General features: G+C 43.1%; 1 protein-coding gene across 3 annotated transcripts in view; it reads left to right on the top strand.

The window, feature by feature from the left end:
• The window catches only part of lin7a (lin-7 homolog A (C. elegans)), a 57,919-nt gene that overhangs the window by 24,497 nt on the left and 10,451 nt on the right, over nucleotides 1–22,971 (top strand). For 2 of the 3 annotated variants that reach the window (XM_045221500.1, XM_045221499.1), the window contains exons 3-5: nucleotides 2,556–2,627; nucleotides 5,451–5,660; nucleotides 11,366–11,581. In XM_045221500.1, the coding sequence (XP_045077435.1) occupies nucleotides 2,556–2,627; nucleotides 5,451–5,660; nucleotides 11,366–11,581 (498 nt within the window). The remainder of the gene's footprint in view (nucleotides 1–2,555; nucleotides 2,628–5,450; nucleotides 5,661–11,365; nucleotides 11,582–22,971) is intronic. The other variant, XM_045221498.1, reaches the window with a different exon arrangement.

Here is a 22,971-nt window from a genome sequence, read left to right on the forward strand (position 1 = left end):
GAATGATGGTTGAGCCCAGAAAACAGTTGCACTCCTTTGTAGAGAGTAGAGACATACCGAGGTGTGAGCTGATGACTAGAATTCCTGTAAGTGTCCATTCCAGAGAAAAACAATACAACGAAAAAGTTTTCAATTCACTGCACAAGAAAAAAAACAAAGTCAATGTTGTTCTTTAAGAAGGGTTTGAAACGTTACAAGTTAATTTGGTTTGCTCGTTGAATAATTCAGCAGTAGTTAGTGGTAAATCCAATTTGCACTTAAACTAGTGGATGTTTGTGCATATAGTTAAGCAAATTACGGACTGAAATAGCTTGACCTTTATTGTTATTCATGTGTTTCCTAGACACAATTATCCTGGCTCGCTGCAAGGCGTCCACTGAGACCTTGAATACACAACAGTTCAAACATCTTAAGTGTATTTAAACCAAGCTCACAATGATGGATGGATGCTGTATCTTTATATGAAAAACAATGCACTGAAAATGTATATAGCATCTTGGCTAAAGAACAAGAAGGATGTGGGCTAAAATGAGTCACATCAACAACTACATGACTCCGTATGGGGATTTAGGCCAATGTCTCATGTAATGTTCAACAATGCAACACTAATCAGAGGATTCATAATGTTTCTAGTTGTTTCTGTTGGATCACCAGAGGAAGGTGTAATAATGGCATACTGTACACTGGGGGTGCTATTGTAAATGGTGTTGATACAGTATGTCATATTCTGTATAGAAACGACTCAAAATAGCTCTTTTACACCTGAAAGCTTTCCATTGGCTCATAATGCTGACTCCTCTTCAGAGGAGGGTAGAACACTGTAAATGTGGAAGAGGTGTCCTGGAATAAGGCCCCAAGATACTGCCATGGTGTTCAATGCTGGAAATCAAAGAGTTGCTAAGCTGAAAAACAAAGTACTGCTTTTCGACTGTACACCAGAGTTACACTAGTGTATATGCACCGTTATGTTATACTAGGGACATTGTGTTTCCATAGCTAGGGCTGACAGTGAGGACTTGTAAAGAGCAGAATCAGCAACCTCTTCATAATCAAAAAAGGTGTTCAACATCGTTCACAGTTAGCCATTGTTATGTATTACTGAACAAAAATATAAACGCAACATGTAAAGTGTTGGTCCCGTGTTTCATGAGCTTAAATAAAAGATCCCAGAAATTTTCCATATGCACAAAAAACTTATTTTTCTCAAATGTTGTGCACAAATTTGTTTACATCCCTGTTAGTGAGCATTTCTCCTTTGTCAAGATAATCCATCCACCTGACAGGTGTGGCATATGAAGAAGCTGATTAAACAGCATGATCATTACACAGGTGCGCCTTGTGCTGGGGACAAGAAAAGGTCACACAACACAATGCCACAGATGTCTCAAGTTTTGAGGGAGCGTGCAATTGGCATGTTGACTGCAGGAATATCCACCAGAGCTGTTGCCAAATAATTTAATGTTTATTTCTCTACCATAAGCCACCTCCAATGTCATTTTAGAGAATTTGGCAATACGTCCAACCGGTCTCACAACCGCAGACCACGTGTAACCCAGGACCTCCACATCTGGCTTCTTCACCTGCAGGATCGTCTGAGACCAGCCACCCGGACAGCTGATGAAACTGAGGAGTATTTCTGTCTGTAATAAAGCCCTTTTGTGTGGAAAAACTCACCCCACAGGCTCGCAAGTGGGTGGGCCCCTGCCCAGTCGTGAAATCCATAGATTAGGACCTAATGAATTTATTTCAATTGACTGATTTCCTTATATGAACTGTAACTCAGTGAAATTGTTGCATGTTGAATTATATTTTTGTTCAACATATAAATGATGGCGAAAAGCCCCAGCGGTCTTGGCCCCAAGTCAGGGCAGGTCCACTGAGGCCATGGCCCAGTGAGTACCAGGAGCCAGGCCGTGGAGCTGGAAACACAAAAGTCTGAGGCTTTTTGGGAAAACACTGGGGGAAATCCTCATTGGAAATTCACCTACAGTACCAAGAGTCTTAGCTCCACTCTCTACTCCGTTCCAAACCCAACTCTCTACTCCGTTCCAAACTCCACTCTCTACTCTGTTCCAAACTCCACTCTCTTCAGTTTAATTACTCAGTATCATGTGTTACCTGCATGAGAGGAATTTTCAAGGGCTAGTAGCGCCACACCACAGTGTGGTATGAGTATTTTGTACTTTGTACCGATGCACCACTGTTTGCTGATGCTAACTGTCGTAGGGACCAGATGTTTGAGCAGCCTTAAGGGCAGTAAGTAGCAGGAGGCAGTAGAATCAGGTGCAGAATTATGTCCAGTTTATTAACAGTGAAAGGTGGTTTTAGGTGGATGAAGAAATCCAATGAATATCTACATAATCTACGAAGGTATTTGCAAAAAAACTATCTAAAAAAACAGGTTTGAATAGAAATCAAATCTCTTAGACTACCAGACTTGGTAATTGGTAGGCTATGACATGGATTGAACATGCAAGAGACTTGGAGAAATGTAGCAGCAAAAAGTACTAAGAAAATACACTCATGGTTTTTGTCCATTTTTCTCTCTCTTTCAGGTATACCAGTACATGCATGAAACAATCACAGTCAATGGCTGTCCGGAGTACCAGGCACGGGCTACAGCGAAGGTGAGCAACATACTCTAATCTCAGACTGGTTTAGCTGTATTGACCAAACTTGAGGCTGAAATATACAATGTAGCCTAGATACATAAATAGCCATCATGTCTCCTTCAGATGATCAAAGACTTGAGCAGGTTTGGTGTACAATGAATTACCCATTAGCACACCTTGGATGTAAACACTTGAGAAGTTCTACCAATGAGTCCCTCCGCTACCACTCGTTCATATTCCTTCGGAGGAGAGCTTCTTTTGTGGAGGAGAATAAAGAAATCAGACATCTAACAGTGAAAGGGGGACACGAAAAGAGGGAATCAAGAGGGAGGGTGAGATGAGAGAGAGAGGAGTGCATCTCAGTCCTCTCTCCCAGTGTTACCAATACATCAGAGAGGGAGTGAAGAAGAGATGGGGCAACATAGGGAGGTGTGCAGACTGACTGATACAATTGGCTGCTCCTTCCAGAGACTGCTGCCCCCATCTTCTGGGCACACAGAGGAATAGGACACAGATAGATTGACAACACTGGGCAAGCAGGATGAATACATAACTAGGCCCGGTGTGGAATACAATTCCAAAGGGCTCTTTTTTGTCAGCGAAACGTCATCTCTTCAATCGCAAATGCTCTGCAAAACAGTTTGCAATGCAGAGCATTGCTATAACCTCAACTATGGTTCAGTCCCTTTCTAAAGGAGTAGTAAACGTGGTAACCTTTTTTACAACTTTAATCAGACTGTGGATTGTGTTGTGCATTTCCACCTTGGATGAAAGGTATGCAAGGACATAGCTTAGGCCTATTGAAGGACACCAGTGTATCTGATGTTGATAGAATATCAAAATTCTCTTTCTAGCCTGCTCAGATCAAATGGTTTTGCGGTTGATGGTATGCTGTTACAGCAGCGTGTCCTTTTCAATTTCCCTTTAAATATCCATCATTTGTGGAATATTCAAGGTCCCGATTCAACATTATAAAGTACATATTCATAAACAAATCATTTTATTTTCAAAGCTTATTCAAAGGCTGTTTTGAAAGAGAGAATGTAGACAGGCCTAATCAAACTACTTTACAATTCATAAAAGAGGCCTTGGGGCTTGTACTTCACAGTGTTAAAGCAAGACAATCGGCAGAGGTGAATTTGATACAGATTGTCCATATGACACTGTTTACACAAGAAAGCAATGACAACAGCATGAAGTGCCTTTCAGCTTTGTCCTTGTCCATCACCAATCTTTTCAAAAGCATATTAAATACAGCCACTAGCGGAGCAGCAATTAACATAGCACAAACTCAGTTCGCTGGCTTCCGCGCCCATGGGAGTGATTTCAATCGATGACATCGAAATGAGATGGTGCGCTGCTTTTGAAAGTGCCGCCCTCCTGAGAGTTTCTGTTTAGCTGAGCCAGTGCTCGTTTCATCAGCCTTGTCTCCAAGTACATCGCTGACCAAACTCCTGAAGGGCAGCACTTCACATTAATCACTTTAATAATTAGGAAATTGGAAGCCTAAAAAACGTGTTATAGTCCTATTGAAAAGCAGGGATCCCTTGATACACCAGCAATCTTGAGGCGAAACGGGGTAGATGTTATTTTAGATGCCTTTGCTGCACTGTTGCTGGTGAGCGTTTACCAATTAAAATGTTTTCCACCTGAGAACATGAGCACTTGATTAGGTTTATTACCCAGTTAATTTAATAAATTCCAGACTGTAATTCCTGGCCTGAGGGTTTTAATATTTTATCTTCCAGAGATGGGAGACCACTTAGGCTATGGTGCTCCAGAGTAAAGACTGAGCTGAACTGATGGCTGATGATGATAAAATGTTTGTAGAAATTAAGTAATTTCCATTCGGTACTGTGACATTACTTGGGCAATTTCCCAGTAAGCTGTAATTTTAGTTTGGTTCGCCCCAGACGCTTTTTGCATTTTGAGGAGGCAGCCATGTGCCACCTTGTTTCTTCCTCCCAGGAAGGGAGATAAACTTGTGAAGGTGGATGTGCCGCGAGCCAGAGAGGTGGTGGTGGCATACTGAGCACAGTGCCTCACAGTGGGGGAGAGAGACGGATAGAGAGATCGAAAGAGAGGGGAGGGGGGCCGGAAAGTGATTCCGGAAGAGTGGAGGATCTCAAACCTTTGGGCTTTCGCCTGCTGGGGAAAACTTTGGATCCACATCCGCCAAGCTTTGAAACAGAGGCCTTTTTCCGCTGCAGTTTCCTGAGAAAGTATTGCTTAATAATAATAATGAGGCAGACTTGACAGACCGGCACCTGTGGTGATGAGCCTTTGTCTCTCAGTACATCTGCTGTTCCTTTTCCAGGCTGAGCTAACAAGCTTTGTATTCAGACGACAAGGCGAGAAGAAGATTTGTCTAGAACTTGAAAGCCATCCCAAGCCAGTGGAATTTAGTGAAGCAGGCTCACAGAGATTTAGTTAGTGGGGGTGAAGGCTATCTCGCTTCTTCTTCTCCAGCTGCAACAGATATGTGATAAATCCATGTTCTTACAGAGCCAGAAAACTTCTCACATGGCTATACAATACATCACCACTTTATTATTCTCAGCCCTACTGAACGTCTCTAAGCCCCGTTTAGAGAGAGAAGTCAGAAGGTCCCACTCACAGAGTGAATTTAAGTCTGTACACTTTGTTTCTCCATTGCTCTTGGGGATGGGAAAGTTTATTTGGCTGTTGGGAAATCCAATCCCAGTCCATGCACTTAGTATCGTCATTATCTAATCTCTTTGTGTGGTTGACAGAATAGGGTGGAATAGGGCATGGAGTTAGTGCTGAAAACACCAATAATGGTCTGATCTTTATCCTCTCTCCTGTCTCTCTCTGCAGGCCACAGTTGCAGCCTTTGCGGCCAGCGAGGGTCACTCTCACCCCCGGGTGGTGGAGCTGCCCAAGACGGAGGAGGGGCTGGGCTTCAACGTGATGGGCGGCAAGGAGCAGAACTCTCCCATCTACATCTCCCGCATCATCCCAGGGGGCTTGGCTGAGAGGCACGGGGGCCTGAAGCGAGGGGACCAGCTCCTGTCTGTCAATGGCGTGGTATGTATAGATTATTTACGATTAACACTAGGTCTGGTCACATGGTCAGTTTTTCCTGACCACGTGACCCGACCAGAAAAAACTCTGTACCCTATTTATGATATTCGGTGAATTTGCGTCTTCTATATTACGAGTCCCAATCCCAGTTGTATGCTGATGTTGTTTGGGTCCCATCATTTTAGCCAATTCAATTTTTGTGAAAAACATATTTCAAGGCATACATTTTCTCTTGTCACGCTTTACATTTTTCCTGACAACCCACATCCGAGCAGGGAAGCATTCTGTCTAAACCTTGAGTCAAACTGTCACAATATGGAGTGGTTCAAACAGTGATTGATTGGTTTTCTGAAGCCTAAATACAAATATAGTGAGCGCTGAGAATAATAAAGTGATTTCTGTGCCATTCAGAATTGTAATGTGAAGGTATATATTACTGTGGGCTTGAGGAGGAAGTACTAATTATACCAAACATGTTGAACTAAGTAGAAATACCCATTTGGAAACTTAAGCTGCTGCTGCGTAACTGTGTCGTTGTTGCTTAAAAATATTGCCTAAATGTATCTTTTAACGACTAAAGCAGCGGGCAACAACAGAAGCTAATACAAAGCAACAGTTTTTTAGAAGCAGCCAATGTCACCATGAGCAAAGTGTTCCATACTTCACAGGGCTTAGCGGTTTGGCCTTTCAACGTAATTCCTTGCTGAATCATATTCCATAACTGTCAATTTACGCAATCAAATGAAAACCAATTTCCATGGTAATGTCAGGATGTGTTCGGACTTAAGTGCCTTCTTCAGACAAACACTAGTCAAACGTTGTCACGCTCTGGCTCCGGGACTCTGTATGTTGAGCCAGGGTGTGTTCGTTTCTTTGTGTTCTGTTTCTTGGTTGGGTTGTTCTAGGTTGTTGTATTTCTTTGTTTGAGTGACTCCCAATCAGAGGTAACGAGTGTCAGCTGTTGGCTCGTTGTCTCTGATTGGGAGCCATATTTAAACTGTCTGTTTTCACCTGGTGTTTGTGGGTTTTTGTTCCTAGTCAGTCATTGTCACTGTGGACTTCACGAATCGTTATTTGTTTTGTTGTTTCGTGTTTCACTTTAATTAAATAAAGCATCATGTTCGTGCAACACGCTGCGCTTTGGTCTACTTCGCTACTAGACGATCGTGACAGAAAAACCCACCATACAACGACCAAGCAGCGTGTCCAGGAACAAACGCAGGAGGTGACGCTGGTGGATGTCCTCCTCGGTTGGGGGCAGATTACCGAGGAGGAGGCCGTCCGGTACCGGAGGGCTATGAAGGGGGAGACCCAGGCAGGAGAGGAGCAGCGGCGTCAGCAGTGCCATCGTCGGACGGACGGGAGGCACCCCCAATAATTTTTTAGGGGGGGGCACACGGCGTGGCGACTGGGCAGCAGGAGGCTGCCACAGGGCGAAATAGGAGACGAGGAGAGAAGGCCACCGGGTTACGGGAGCCATTGGCGAGAGGAGGGAAGGAAGTCGTAGAGGCACGGCGAGAGGTACTGAGGTGTATTGCCAGTCCGGTCCGGCCCGTTCCTGATCCCCGTTTAAAGCCAGTGGTGTGTGTTCCCAGTACGGTCCGGCCTGTCCCTGCTCCACGCAACAAGCCTACGGTGTGCGTCGCCAGCCCAGCCCGGCCTGTCCCTGCTCCACGCACCAAGCCTACGGTGTGCGTCGCCAGCCCAGTCCGGCCTGTCCCTGCTCCACGCACCAAGCCTACGGTGTGCGTCGCCAGCCCAGTCCGGCCTGTCCCTGCTCCACGCAACAAGCCTACGGTGTGCGTCGACAGCCCAGCCCGGCCTGTTCCCGCTCCACGCACCAAGCCTACGGTGTGCGTCGTCAGCCCAGCCCGGCCTGTCCCTGCTCCACGCACCAAGCCTACGGGGTGCGTCGCCAGCCCTGTCCGGCCTGTCCCTGCTCCACGCACCAAGCCTACGGTGTGCGTCGACAGCCCAGCCCGGCCTGTTCCCGCTCCACGCACCAAGCCTACGGTGTGCGTCGTCAGCCCAGCCCGGCCTGTCCCTGCTCCACGCACCAAGCCTACGGGGTGCATCGCCAGCCCTGTCCGGCCTGTCCCTGCTCCACGCACCAAGCCTACGGTGTGCGTCGTCAGCCCAGCCCGGCCTGTCCCTGCTTCACGCACCAAGCCTACGGGGTGCGTCGTCAGCCCGGTCCGGCCTGTCCCTGCTCCACGCACCAAGCCTACGGTGTGCGTCGTCAGCCCAGCCCGGCCTGTCCCTGCTTCACGCACCAAGCCTACGGGGTGCGTCGTCAGCCCGACCCGGCCGGTTCCTGCCACCCGCACCAAGTCTACGGTGCGCGTCGCCAGCCCGACCCGGCCTGTTCCTGCCACTCGCACCAAACCTACGGTGCGCGTCGCCAGCCCGACCCGGCCTGTTCCTGCCACCCGCACCAAGTCTACGGTGCGCGTCGCCAGCCCGACCCGGCCTGTTCCTGCCACTCGCACCAAACCTACGGTGCGCGTCGCCAGCCCGACCCGGCCTGTTCCTGCCACTCGCACCAAACCTACGGTGCGCGTCGCCAGCCCGACCCGGCCTGTTCCTGCCACTCGCACCAAACCTACGGTGCGCGTCGCCAGCCCGACCCGGCCTGTTCCTGCCACTCACACCAAACCTACGGTGCGCGTCGCCAGCCCGGTCCGGCCTGTTCCTGCCACTCGCACTAAGCCAGGGGTGCGAGAAGTCAGCCTGGTAAGGCCCGTTCCTCCTCCACGCACCAAGCCAGGGGTGCGAGTCGACAGACTGGACCAGGGGCACTATGGGGGGTTTATTGGAGGGTGGTGGTCAAGGCCGGAAGCCAGAACCGCCGCCGAGGAGGTATGCCCGCCCAGCCCTCCCTTGTTTAGCCCTTATTGAGGCGCGGTCGCAGTCCGCGCCTTTAGGGGGGGGGTACTGTCACGCTCTGGCTCCGGGACTCTGTATGTTGAGCCAGGGTGTGTTCGTTTCTTTGTGTTCTGTTTCTTGGTTGGGTTGTTCTAGGTTGTTGTATTTCTTTGTTTGAGTGACTCCCAATCAGAGGTAACGAGTGTCAGCTGTTGGCTCGTTGTCTCTGATTGGGAGCCATATTTAAACTGTCTGTTTTCACCTGGTGTTTGTGGGTTTTTGTTCCTAGTCAGTCATTGTCACTGTGGACTTCACCAATCGTTATTTGTTTTGTTGTTTCGTGTTTCGCTTTAATTAAATAAAGCATCATGTTCGTGCAACACGCTGCGCTTTGGTCTACTTCGCTACTAGACGATCGTGACAAACGTGTGCTTCTAGAAGCTTCATAAAGGATTAATTTGATTTCCGTGGCATTCAGAATTGTAATGTGAAGTTATATATTACTGTGGGCTTGAGGAGGAAGTACTAATTATACCAAACATGTTGAACTAGGTAGAAATACCTTTGACTTCCAGGTCAAACCTAATTGGTTGTAACCATTTAGAAACTGAAGCTGCTGCTGCGTAACTGTGTAGTTGTTGCTTGCATGAAAGTCTCCGCAAAGTTTATTTGATTCTCTGTCCATGCCAATTAAGGAACTGAGGCAGACTTCAGAGACTGTATCGCTATAACCAGTGGCGATTTTAAATCTTGGTGGGGCAAAAAAAAAAGAACTTGTTTATGCATGCAAGCAAAGCCACAACACAACACTAAACGGTGACAAATGGTGCCCACAAACTGTTTGGGCCTACATAAAGCTGTCCCAACAGCAGTCCCAAAACCTTACCACTGCTACACCTGGCTATCAGCGGAGCCTTGTCTGGCAGCTAAACTGTTCATTCAGCCTCATTTACTGCCTTTTAAAAAAACATAGCTGATATGGCTGACTTGCTTAAACAAATGTGGTTTCTACTGACAATTGAGATGTACAAACTATGGCATAAGGGGACGCCGAGCGGATAAGAGGCAATCCTTAATTTCGATTAAGACATTAATGAGCGACCTAGGACGGACATAGTCAATATAACTATTTGTTCAGCACTTTTTAAATGTACAGCGACAGAATTCAGAACATGGGCCGTTCTTACAGTATTCTCCCAGTACACCAAGTCCGAACTGTAGGATAAATAAAGGGGGCATATAAGCAGACAATGAAAGCTCTTACAATATTCGATGATGACATTTCTCTAAAACAGGCTATAGGCTAAATGTGCACCACCAAGTCAGAACAGTAGGCTAAATTATGAAGGGAAAAGGGACCAAATTATTAGAGTGAGCCACATGGGCTAGTATTACTTTCTTAGCTAGAGTATACATATCTCCCTGGCATATTACATAATTTATGCAGCAGCATACAATACATTTTTGGACTCACCTTGTTGTGCTGTGCTCACTTGAACAGGAAGGAGGCGCGGCAGTCCTTCATGGACAAATTCTGTCATCAAAGTCTGGCATGCTCTGGATTTATGGTGCTTTCAAGACAACTGGGAACTCAGAAAAAAACAAGGTTGAATCATGACATCAGTGATCTTCAGGTCGGAGCTCTAGAAAGTGGCCCGTGTTCCCGACTTGGAATTCTGAGTTGGATGACCGGTCAAAACGTATTTTCCCAGTCGGAGCTTATTTTTTTCCTAGTTCCCTGTTGTCTTGAACTCACTGAAGTCTGCGATTTCCCAGTTCCGAGTTTGCAGTTGTTTTGAATGCGGCAGAAGTCATGCTGGATTGATAGCATGGCCAATGTTGAATGTTTATCCTTTTAAGCTTGGAAAAGAGACCCTTAACCCAGACTTGGACCACACACCCACTCCACTGAATAGCAGGCTAGTGATTGCTTTGCAATGCTTGTAGTTAGCTACTGATTCCGTCCAAACCACTCATTGTTGAATTTGCAATTTCCAACTTGTTGTGTAATGTTTATGTCCAATGGCCGATGAGCACCTATACGTTTGATCTATAATTTCTCTTCATAATTTCTCTTCATATGACAAGGGTTGAAAAGGATTTGTCAGTAGATTGTTGACTTGATTCATGATGATGACTGCTAGCTTGCTAGCTAAGATTTTGAAAGTATGATGTTGACATGTTCAGTCCAATCAAAGCTACTTTAAATATAACGTGATTTGACGTAATTTTATCTGTGGCCAATGACCTTGAGCATTCTTGGATGGGCACTTCTAATGTAACTCTATGGCAGCACCCAAGGGGCTTGAATTTTCGAGCTCTCCCCGTAGATTTTGCAGTACCGTAGTGTCCCCATGATTGACAGAACACTGAGCCAATCACGGCGCAACTAGAGAACATTACCAACCCCTAAGCTCCGTATTTTCTGCTGGCTGCCCCACCACTACAGAAAGCACTGAAACACCTGCATTTTGGAGCTTCCTTACTCAAGAAAGCAAAAAAGAGACAATGTTTGTATGCGGCTTTATTAACTCAATGATGCAAACTGATATGTGGAACGTATTAATGCCAAAATAACCCGCAAAACAGTAAATAATTCCTGAATGGCGGGTCGCCACTGCTCCATTCAGAATATTAATAAGTAGCAGCCTGCCTACCTGTTGGCTCTTGGTCGTTGTAGCCTACCCTGCTCCTTTAACTTTTAATTCCTGAATGACGGGTCGCCGCTGACTACAACACTAAAACATTGCCACCACATTTCTTAAATGTATTTTTTAGCTAAACAGGTGGGGCTCAAATGTGCTGAGTCTCTTCTCTCATTCTTTTTCGCTGTATTTCCCCAGAGTGTGGAGGGGGAGCACCACGAGAAGGCGGTGGAGCTCCTGAAGGCAGCCAAGGACAGTGTAAAGCTGGTGGTGCGTTACACGCCCAAGGTCCTGGAGGAGATGGAGGCGCGCTTCGAGAAGCTCCGCACGGCCCGCCGCCGCCAGCAGCAGCAGCTCCTCATGCAGGCTCAGCAGCAGCAGAACCTCACCACCCAGCAGAACCATATGTCGTAGGTGAGGCTTTTCATTGCTTTAAAGGGTCGGGCACCGTAGCCTGGTGCCAGATCTATTTGTACTGTCTTGCCAACTCCTATTGGCATTGTCACACCAAAAAAGACTGTAGGAGTTGGCAAGACAGCACAAACAGATCTGGAACCAGGCTAGGGGGTCACCGAGGAGAAGTAGTTGGACCACATGGATGAAGATAATGGCTGGTACAGTAAGCGGACCGGTCCACTAAACTGGCCATATATTCACCGAACTATGATTTCCCTTAGATCTATACTGTTTTAAGAATCTGACAGGGATTTAACATTTACATTTCAGTCATTAAGCAGACGCACTTATCCAGAGCGACTTGAGTGCATACATTTTCATACTTGTCCCCCGTGAAAATCAAACCCACAACCATGGCATTGCAAGCGCCATGCTCTACCAACTGAGCCACACGGGACTCTTTAGCACCTCAAAGGTTTTTGGGGAATAGGGTGTACTGAAGGAGTCTGACAGTGTCTGGAGATACACATTGCACCTTTGAAAGAGCAACAGCCTTTAAAAATCAACAAATCCCTTTGAAAACGGCCCATGTGGCATCGATATGTGTCAGAAGCAGTTATTCTAGTGTCCAAATTGACTACAAAGTGTTTGGAACAATTGTGCGTCACAACGGGTAAATTAAGGTTGGGTTTTGATTTGAGGAAGTACATTTGCCCACTAACATGGGGTGAACAGCTGCGGTGATTGCTCTCTACCCAATAGCATACAGTGACACAGACCTGCCCAGCAGCTAACTTTGTTGACATAAGACAACACGTTACGCATTTTTTTAACTTGAGAAATACTGCAACAAACACCTTAGTCAGATGTAAAATTGCTTAACTAAAACATCCTCTGCAAAAAACGTCAAAATTAATTACAGATTTCTTGAGTTATCTTCGATTCATTCTGTGGATTTTGAAGTGAAATAGGCTTCCTACAGTGTCTCATGGGGGACAAATATCATCAACCAAATGTGGAATCGGTCAGGAAACAAACCAAGTTTTTCTAATGAGCAACAGAAAAAAAGAAGTGCCAATCAGCGTGTTCACTGGTTCTTTAAAACCCACTTGACTTCTTTATACCCAGAGAGAGTGCCAGATAGGCTCCTGCCAGAGAGGCTCCTACTACACAATGATACCAGGCCTTGTCCTTTGAGTAAAAGATACAGAGGATTACATCAAGCATTTCAATTTTTCATTGAACATATGCTTGCTTAAACATATGAGCGCTTAATCTATTTCAGGGTGTTTGTTAACTAAGCAGTTGCAATTCCCTGTACAGTCATAACCGTCTATGTTGTGTCAGTAATTCAGCTGCGTGGCTTGTGAATTATTTTAGATATGGCTGTGCAAATAAGAGCTCAAGCTCATGGGATGCTACATGTTTTATAACATATACCACGGAGCAAACTTTACTTGACTGCATCAGTGCAAAGTTGAGGCAGACTAATAGAATACAAATTTACCCCGTCATTGCTTAGATTGCTGGAGTTTCATAGACAACTATGAAAATAGGTAGTAGTAATACTAAGCCTGTCTGGGCCTCAGATGAAGCTATAACTCCATGCTGTGGATCATTCAGCTGAGCACTCTTTAAAGTGTACCCTTGACATACCTCCAGGGGGCACATCTCAAAGGACTTAACACCACCCGCAGGCTAAGGGATCCTCAGTGGCACTGATTGTTTGATACTAACTCTCCTCGTGTAGCCCTCGTTTAGCTCGGGGAGGTATGTGAGAGCTTGTAGACTTGTGCAGTAGAGGCATGGAGAGGGGACTGAGCATGGATCATGTTTTATCAACCCTGGCATGCTGACTACAGGGCTTTGCCACAGTGGCCAAGAGGCCGGTGGCCAAGCAAGTGACATGAGCGGCGGACAGGCTGCTAGGTAGCAAGCACCATGGGATTGCATGGAATCTGTGCGTCATGTAGCCTTCCTCTCTGACATGCTGCCCGGCCATTCTGTCTCTCTCTCGCATACCTGGCCAGGCTGACCAATGCCGAGGACACAATAGGCTCTGCTATATCTCTGTTCTCAGTAGTAGTGGGAAAGCCACAGACATGTAGCCCTTTCCTGCAGTCAAATGACCTAGTGGCCTCATGGGTGGAATGTTATTCATATTTTTCATAATTTCATAATTAATAAACATGATTTATAAAACCTGACCGAAAATCCGATGTTTCTATGTGAAACGGTTTTGTTATATTTCAGTCTTCTGTGGTGTATATAAAGTGTAACATTGGGATGCAAACTCTAAATGTAATACATTTCAACTCTGTACCACTGACATGGTACAGGTGTCTTCTTTTTTTAAAGTTCATAACCATGTGTGTGAGGTGTACACTTTTGTTTCAAAGTAGATTTGTTTGACTACCAAGAAAAACTCTGTGTGACCCTGATATTTTTTTTTTTTTTTTGGGGGGTGGATCAGCTTTAATATTGCAGATAGATTGTAGGTTCCATCAATGTAATTGTCTGCATCACTTCCAATCCCCCATATGCTTTTTTTCTCTCGCATATATATATATATATTTATTTTTTCCCTCACTGTATTTGTATGTATATGCGTATATGTATGTATGTGTGTGTATGTATATATATATATATATATACACACACATACATACATACATACATACATATACGCATATACATACAAATACAGTGAGGGAAAAAATTATTTGATCCCCTGCTGATTTTGTATGTTTGCCCACTGACAAAGAAATTATCAGTCTATAATTTTAATGGTAGGTTTATTTGAACAGTGAGAGACAGAATAACAACAAAAAAATCCAGAAAATTGCATGCAAAAATGTTAATGAGGGAAATAAGTATTTGACCCCCTCTCAATCAGAAAGATTTCTGGCTCCCAGGTGTCTTTTATACAGGTAACGAGCTGAGATTAGGAGCACACTCTTAAAGGGAGTGCTCTTAATCTCAGCTTGTTACCTGTATAAAAGACACCTGTCCACAAAAGCAATCAATCAATCAGATTCCAAACTCTCCACAATGGCCAAGACCAAAGAGCTCTCCAAGGATGTCAGGGACAAGATTGTAGACCTACACAAGGCTGGAATGGGCTACAAGACCATCGCCAAGCAGCTTGGTGAGAAGGTGACAACAGTTGGTGCGATTATTCGCAAATGGAAGAAACACAAAATAGCTGTCAATCTCCCTTGGCCTGGGGCTCCATGCAAGATCTCACCTCGTGGAGTTGCAATGATCATGAGAACGGTGAGGAATCAGCCCAGAACTACACGGGGGGATCTTGTCAATGATCTCAAGGCAGCTGGGACCATAGTCACCAATAAAACAATTAGTAACACACTACGCCATGAAGGACTGAAATCCTGCAGCGCCCGCAAGGTCCCCCTGCTCAAGAAAGCACATAAACAGTACATGCCCGTCTGAAGTTTGCCAATGAACTTCTGAATGATTCAGAGGAGAACTGGGTGAAAGTATTGTGGTCAGATGAGACCAAAATGGAGCTCTTTGGCATCAACTCAACTCGCCGTGTTTGGAGGAGGAGGAATGCTGCCTATGACCCCAAGAACACCATCCCCACCGTCAAACATGGAGGTGGAAACATTATGCTTTGGGGGTGTTTTTCTGCTAAGGAGACAGGACAACTTCACCGCATCAAAGGGACGATGGACAGGGCCATGTACCGTCAAATCTTGGGTGAGAACCTCCTTCCCTCAGCCAGGACATTGAAAATGGGTCGTGGATGGGTATTCCAGCATGACAATGACCCAAAACACACGGCCAAGGCAACAAAGGAGTGGTTCAAAAAGAAGCACATTAAAGGTCCTGGAGTGGCCTAACCAGTCTCCAGACCTTAATCCCATAGAAAATCTGTGGAGGGAACTGAAGGTTCGAGTTGCCAAACGTCAGCCTCGAAACCTTAATGACTTGGAGAAGATCTGCAAAGAGGAGTGGGACAAAATCCCTCCTGAGATGTGTGCAAACCTGGTGGCCAACTACAAGAAACGTCTGACCTTTGTGATTGCCAACAAGGGTTTTGCCACCAAGTACTAAGTCATGTTTTGCAGAGGGGTCAAATACTTATTTCCCTCATTAAAATGCAAATCAATTTATAGAATTTTTGACATGCGTTTTTCTGTTTTTTTGTTGTTGTTATTCTGTCTCTCACTGTTCATATAAACCTACCATTAATATTATAGACGGATCATTTCTTTGTCAGTGGGCAAACGTACAAAATCAGCAGGGGATCAAATACTTTTTTCCCTCACTGTATGTATATATATATATATATATATATATATATATATATATATATATATATATACATACCCTTTAAAAAATATATATATATTCCCTTTATTACTTTCCAACCCCACCATCCCTTCCCTAATTGGAGCAAACTAGTGAACAACAATGCTTAGTCCTCTACTTCCAGCTTATACATACTATATACATTTTATGGACACAGTCAATAATTATATTTTGTTTGTTTTTACTCCTGAACTTCCTCCGATCATTTTCATGATGTCCATCTGGTATGCTTCTATATGCCATATCTTTCTAACTGTGCTCTTTCACAAAAGCTCACAATATATAACCTATATACTTATTATGGACACAGCATGCCTTACACTAGTTATCTTGTTGTTATTAGTTGTTGTTATTAGTCCCATCCTTCAGCTCCATTCAACACCTCCCATCTATCGCTTAACACCATCCATATTGGATTTCTATTTGCCATATATTTTTCAACTGTACTGTGATGTTTTACAAAAGTTCTGAACCTTTCTATTCTCATTGTTTCTACAGTTTGTGAATTGAAAATAAACATTTTTGCTAAAAGTATTATTATATTATTGATCGATTGACTATGGCTTTTCAGATCACCCAGTAGTGCTATCTGCAGGGTCAGCTCCATGCAAATATTGCAATCCTTCAGCCATTCCTGGACCTGTGTCCAGAAACAGGCTACAAATGGACAGTACCAAAACAAATTATCTAATGATTCTGTCTCTTCACAGCCAAATCTGCAGAGCTGGGAAGATTGTATCCCCCATACAAATAACATTCTATTGGTAGCAAGAATTTTATATAGTTATTTCAATTGAAAATTCTATGTTTTGGATCCGGCGTATTTTGCGTATCAGTTTAGAAACACTATGCCACGGAATCAGTATGTCAAAAATCTCTTCCCAACTATTTTGCAATCTATATGGGACGGCTGTCAATCTTTTGGTCCTTAAATTAAACTGGTAAACGTTTTTATTTATCACAATTTTCTTTAACCAATTATGTTCTTTAATGCAAGGCCGACAGACAAGTTCCTTACTTCCACTTTCCCCTTCCACTTTCCTCTTCCATTTTTGCGGTAATGCTGCAATTATTTGGTTGTAATTTGGGGTAGAGCAGACATTTCCATATGTTTTTGTTAGCTGCATGTGCGACATAACTCCACCATTCCTACCGATAATATCATTTACGAAGATTATACCTTTTTTTTTTTTTTTTTTTTTTTTATAAAGTTTTTTTTATCTATTAGTATATTTGAGTTTAACCACAATATTTGTTGCAATATTTGTTCTGTCATTTCTGGAGGAATAAATTGAAATTGCAACCAACTTTCTATGGCTTGTTTTAGAAATAGTGATATTTGGGAGATTATTTAATTTTCAAATACCTGAAAGTGAGAGGTTGTAATCTGAATAAAGGGAAAAAGTCCCTTCTTGAACATTGGGTGAGACAATCATACTAATTTGCTAGAGAACCAGTTCGGATTTAAGTATAACTTTTGTATGACTGAAGCCTTTAGTGATAGGTCTAATGCTTTAATATTTAATAATTTCTGTCCTCCGAATTCATATTCATTAAATAAATAGGCCCGTTTAATTTAGTCTGGCTTGCCGTTCCAAATAAAATGTAATATTTTTTTCTCATATAATTTAAAGAACTGTTCGCTAGGCGTAGGCAAGACCATAAGCAAATAGGTAAACTGGGATAATACTAAAGAGTTAATCAGGGTGATTTTTCCACAAATTGACAGGTATTTACCTTTCCATGGTAGCAATATCTTATCTATTTTTGCTAACTTTCTATTAAAATGTATTGGAGTGAGATCATTTATTTCATTTGGGATATTTATCCTAGTATATCCACATCACCATCATACAATTGTATTGGTAAACTACATGGTAATGTAAAAATTGTATTTTTTAGTGATCCAATACGTAATATCGTACATTTATCATAATTTGGTTGTAATCCAGAGAGGTTAGAAAATGTATCCAGATCCTCTATGAGGCTGTGGAGGGATTCAAGTTGTGGGTTTAAAAGAAAACATGAATCATCAGCGTACAATGACACCTTTGTTTTTAAGCCCTCGATTTCTAATCCCTTGATATTATTGTTGGATCTGATTTTAATAGCTAACATCTCGATGGCCATAATAAATAGATATGCCGATAGTGGACAACCTTTTTTCACTCCTCTTGACAGTTTAAAACTTTCTGAGAAATAGCTGTTATTTACTATTTTACACCTAGGGTTACTATACATGATTTTAACCCAGTTTATAAAAGATTGTTCAAAATTGAAATGCTCCAGGCATTTATATATAAACCCCAGTCATACTTTATCAAATGCCTTTTCGAAGTCTGCTATGAATAGCAGGCCTGGTTTCCCAGATTTTTCATAGTGTTCTATTGTTTCCAGTACTTGCCTTATATTATCTCTAATGTATCGCCCATGTAAAAAACCTGTCTGATTTGAATGAATAATGTCTGACAATACCTTTTTAATTCTACGCGCTATATATTTTGCTAAGATTTTTGCATCACAACATTGAAGTGTAAGGGGCCTCCAATTTTTTTAATGGACTGGATCTTTATATTTTCCACTTGTATCCTGTTTCAGTAATAATGATATCAGACCTTCTTCTTGAGTGTCTGATAATCTACCATTTACACAGGAGTGGTTAAAACATGCTAATAACGGTCCTTTGAGTATATCAAGAAAGGTTTGGTATACCTCGACTGGTATGCCATCCAACCCTGGAGTTTTCCCGGACTTAAAGTCTTTAATTGCGGCCAGAAGTTCCTCCTCTGTAATTTCACCTTCACATGAGTCTTTCTGTAAGGCTGTTAATTTTACATTATCAATAGAAAAAAATCTCTACAATTTGCTTCAGTTAGAGGGGATGTGCTTAAACATATGCTTAAAGTACTTTGTTTCATCCTTCAAAATATCATTTGGTGAATCATGGGTGACTCTGTCATTTGTAACCAGTTTCAGTAAATTCTTTTTGGTAGCATTCCTATATTGAAGATTAAAAAAGAATTTGGTGCATTTTTCAACATATTCTATTCAGTTTGCTTTATTTTTTTAATATATTACACTTGATCTTTCTTGAATAAGTTTCTCCATTTCTTTTTGTTTTTCCTCTAATGTATTCTGGGTCTCTATGTTACAGTTTTTATTGCTATCTATCTGTTCTGTTAGACCTTCTATTTCCTTTGTTAGTATGGACTCTTTTGACCTAAATTGCTTTTGGTTTCGAGATGAGTATTGTTTTGCATGGCCTCTAAAGGCACATTTAAAGGTGTCCCATACAATAAGGGGATTTGCTGTACCTATGTTATGTCGGAAAAAGTCAGTTATAAATTCCTCTGTCCTAGTTATGAACAAGTTGATCATCCAATAGGCTTTGATTAAATTTCCAATATCCTCGCCCACGTGGAAATTCAGTAAGAGTAATGTATATGCCAATTATATGATGGTCCGAGCGCATTCTCTCCCCTATCAACACTTTTTAAACTTTTGGTGCCAACGAGAATGACATAAGAAAGAAGTCAAGACGACTAGCTTGACTGAGTGTCCGCCATGTACAGTGGGGAAAAAAAGCATTTAGTCAGCCACCAATTGTGCAAGTTCTCCCACTTAAAAAGATGAGAGAGGCCTGTAATTTTCATCATAGGTACACATCAACTATGACAGACAAATTGAGAAAAGACAATCCAGAAAATCACATTGTAGGATTTTTAATGAATTTATTTGCAAATTATGGTGGAAAATAAGTATTTGGTCACCTACAAACAAGCAAGATTTCTGGCTCTCACAGACCTGTAACTTCTTCTTTAAGAGGCTCCTCTGTCCTCCACTCGTTACCTGTATTAATGGCACCTGTTTGAACTTGTTATCAGTATAAAAGACACCTGTCCACAACCTCAAACAGTCACACTCCGAACTCCACTATGGCCAAGACCAAAGAGCTGTCAAAGGACACCAGAAACAAAATTGTAGACCTGCACCAGGCTGGGAAGACTGAATCTGCAATAGGTAAGCAGCTTGGTTTGAAGAAATCAACTGTGGGAGCAATTATTAGGAAATGGAAGACATACAAGACCACTGATAATCTCCCTCGATCTGGGGCTCCACGCAAGATCTCACCCCGTGGGGTCAAAATGATCACAAGAATGGTGAGCAAAAATCCCAGAACCACACGGGGGGACCTAGTGAATGACCTGCAGAGAGCTGGGACCAAAGTAACAAAGCCTACCATCAGTAACACACTACGCCGCCAGGGACTCAAATCCTGCAGTGCCAGACGTGTCCCCCTGCTTAAGCCAGTACATGTCCAGGCCCGTCTGAAGTTTGCTTGAGTGCATTTGGATGATCCAGAAGAGGATTGGGAGAATGTCATATGGTCAGATGAAACCAAAATAGAACTTTTTGGTAAAAACTCAACTCGTCGTGTTTGGAGGACAAAGAATGCTGAGTTGCATCCAAAGAACACCATACCTACTGTGAAGCATGGGGGGTGGAAACATCATGCTTTGGGGCTGTTTTTCTGCAAAGGGACCAGGACGACTAATCCGTGTAAAGGAAAGAATGAATGGGGCCATGTATCGTGAGATTTTGAGTGAAAACCTCCTTCCATCAGCAAGGGCATTGAAGATGAAACGTGGCTGGGTCTTTCAGCATGACAATGATCCCAAACACAGCCCCAAAACATCACTGCTCTAGAGGAGATCTGCATGGAGGAATGGGCCAAAATACCAGAAACAGTGTGTGAAAACCTTGTGAAGACTTACAGAAAACGTTTGACCTGTGTCATTGCCAACAAAGGGTATATAACAAAGTATTGAGAAACTTTTGTTATTGACCAAATACTTATTTTCCACCATATTTGCAAATAAATTCATTAAAAATCCTACAATGTGATTTTCTGGAGAAAAAAAATCTAATTTTGTCTGTCATAGTTGACATGTACCTATGATGAAAATTACAGGCCTCTCTCATCTTTTTAAGTGGGAGAACTTGCACAATTGGTGGCTGACTAAATAATTTTTTCCCCCACTGTATATCTCACTAGATCAGGATATTTAAGCCTCCATATACTACTAGTTCTAATGTATCCATGACATTCACGATTTCCTTAAGAGCATGAGGGTGATTGTTTGTAGTGTGATTTCCTTTACGGTCCATTGAGCTATTTAAAACAGTATTATAATCTCCCACCATAATAAGAGAGTCTTGAGTTGCTTGCAAGGTCGATAATTTATTATATATATTTTCAAAGAAGTGTGGATCATCATTATTTGGTCCGTAAAGGTTCATGAGCCATATCTGTTTATGGTCCAATAACATATTTAAAATAATCCATCTACCTTGCGTATCTGTTTGGACAATTTGCACATTTGGATCGAAATTACTGTTAATTAATACAGTGAGGGGGAAAAAAGTATTTGAACCCCTGCTGATTTTGTACGTTTGCCCACTGACAAAGACATGATCAGTCTATAATTTTAATGGTAGGTTTATTTGAACAGTGAGAGAAAGAATAACAACAAAAAAATCCAAAGAAACACATGTCAAAAATGATATAAATTGATTTGCATTTTAATGAGGGAAATAAGTATTTGACCCCTCTGCAAAACATGACTTAGTACTTGGTGGCAAAACCCTTGTTGGCAATCACAGAGGTCAGACGTTTCTTGTAGTTGGCCACCAGGTTTGCACACATCTCAGGAGGGATTTTGTTCCACTCCTCTTTGCAGATCTTCTCCAAGTCATTAAGGTTTCGAGGCTGACGTTTGGCAACTCGAACTTTCACCACAGATTTTCTATGGGATTAAGGTCTGGAGACTTGCTAGGCCACTCCAGGACCTTAATGTGCTTCTTCTTGAGCCACTCCTTTGTTGCCTTGGCCGTGTGTTTTGGGTCATTGTCATGCTGGAATACCCATCCACAACCCATTTTCAATGCCCTGGCTGAGGGAAGGAGGTTCTCACCCAAGGTTTGACGGTACATGGCCCCGTCCATCGTCCCTTTGATGCGGTGAAGTTGTCCTGTCCCCTTAGCAGAAAAACACCCCCAAAGCATAATGTTTCCACCTCCATGTTTGACGGTGGGGATGGTGTTCTTGGGGTCATACATAGGCAGCATTCCTCCTCCTCCAAACATGGCGAGTTGAGTTGATGCCAAAGAGCTCGATTCTGGTCTCATCTGACCACAACACTTTCACCCAGTTCTCCTCTGAATCATTCAGATGTTCATTGGCAAACTTCAGACGGCCCTGTATATGTGCTTTCTTGAGCAGGGGGACCTTGCGGGCGCTGCAGGATTTCAGTCCTTCACGGCGTAGTGTGTTACCAATTGTTTTCTTGGTGATTATGGTCCCAGCTGCCTTGAGATCATTGACAAGATCCTCCCGTGTAGTTCTGGGCTGATTCCTCACCGTTCTCATGATCATTGCAAGTCCACGAGGTGAGATTTACAGTTATTTTGTGTTTCTTCCATTTGCGAATAATCGCACCAACTGTTGTCACCTTCTCACCAAGCTGCTTGGCGATGGTCTTGTAGCCCATTCCAGCCTTGTGTAGGTCTACAATCTTGTCCCTGACATCCTTGGAGAGCTCTTAGGTCTTGGCCATGGTGGAGAGTTTGGAATCTGATTGATTGATTGCTTCTGTGGACAGGTGTCTTTTATACAGGTATCAAGCTGAGATTAGGAGCACTCCCTTTAAGTGTGTGCTCCTAATCTCAGCTCGTTACCTGTATAAAAGACACCTGGGAGCCAGAAATCTTTCTGATTGAGAGGGGGTCAAAATACTTATTTCCCTCATTAAAATGCAAATAAATTTATTACATTTTTGACATGCATTATTCTGGATTTTTTGTTTGTTATTCTGTCTCTCACTGTTCAAATAAACCTACCATTAAAATTATAGACTGATCATTTCTTTGTCATTGGGCTAACTTACAAAATCAGCAGGGGATCAAATACTTTTTTCCCTCACTGTATCATCACCCCTTTTCAGTTTCTTAGCCCATGGGAGAAGTATATTTGGCCCCCCCATTCCTTTTTCCACGCAACTTCATCTAGA

This window comes from Coregonus clupeaformis, chromosome 7 (genome assembly GCF_020615455.1).
Source record: "Coregonus clupeaformis isolate EN_2021a chromosome 7, ASM2061545v1, whole genome shotgun sequence".
Classification (NCBI taxonomy): Eukaryota; Metazoa; Chordata; class Actinopteri; order Salmoniformes; family Salmonidae; genus Coregonus; species Coregonus clupeaformis.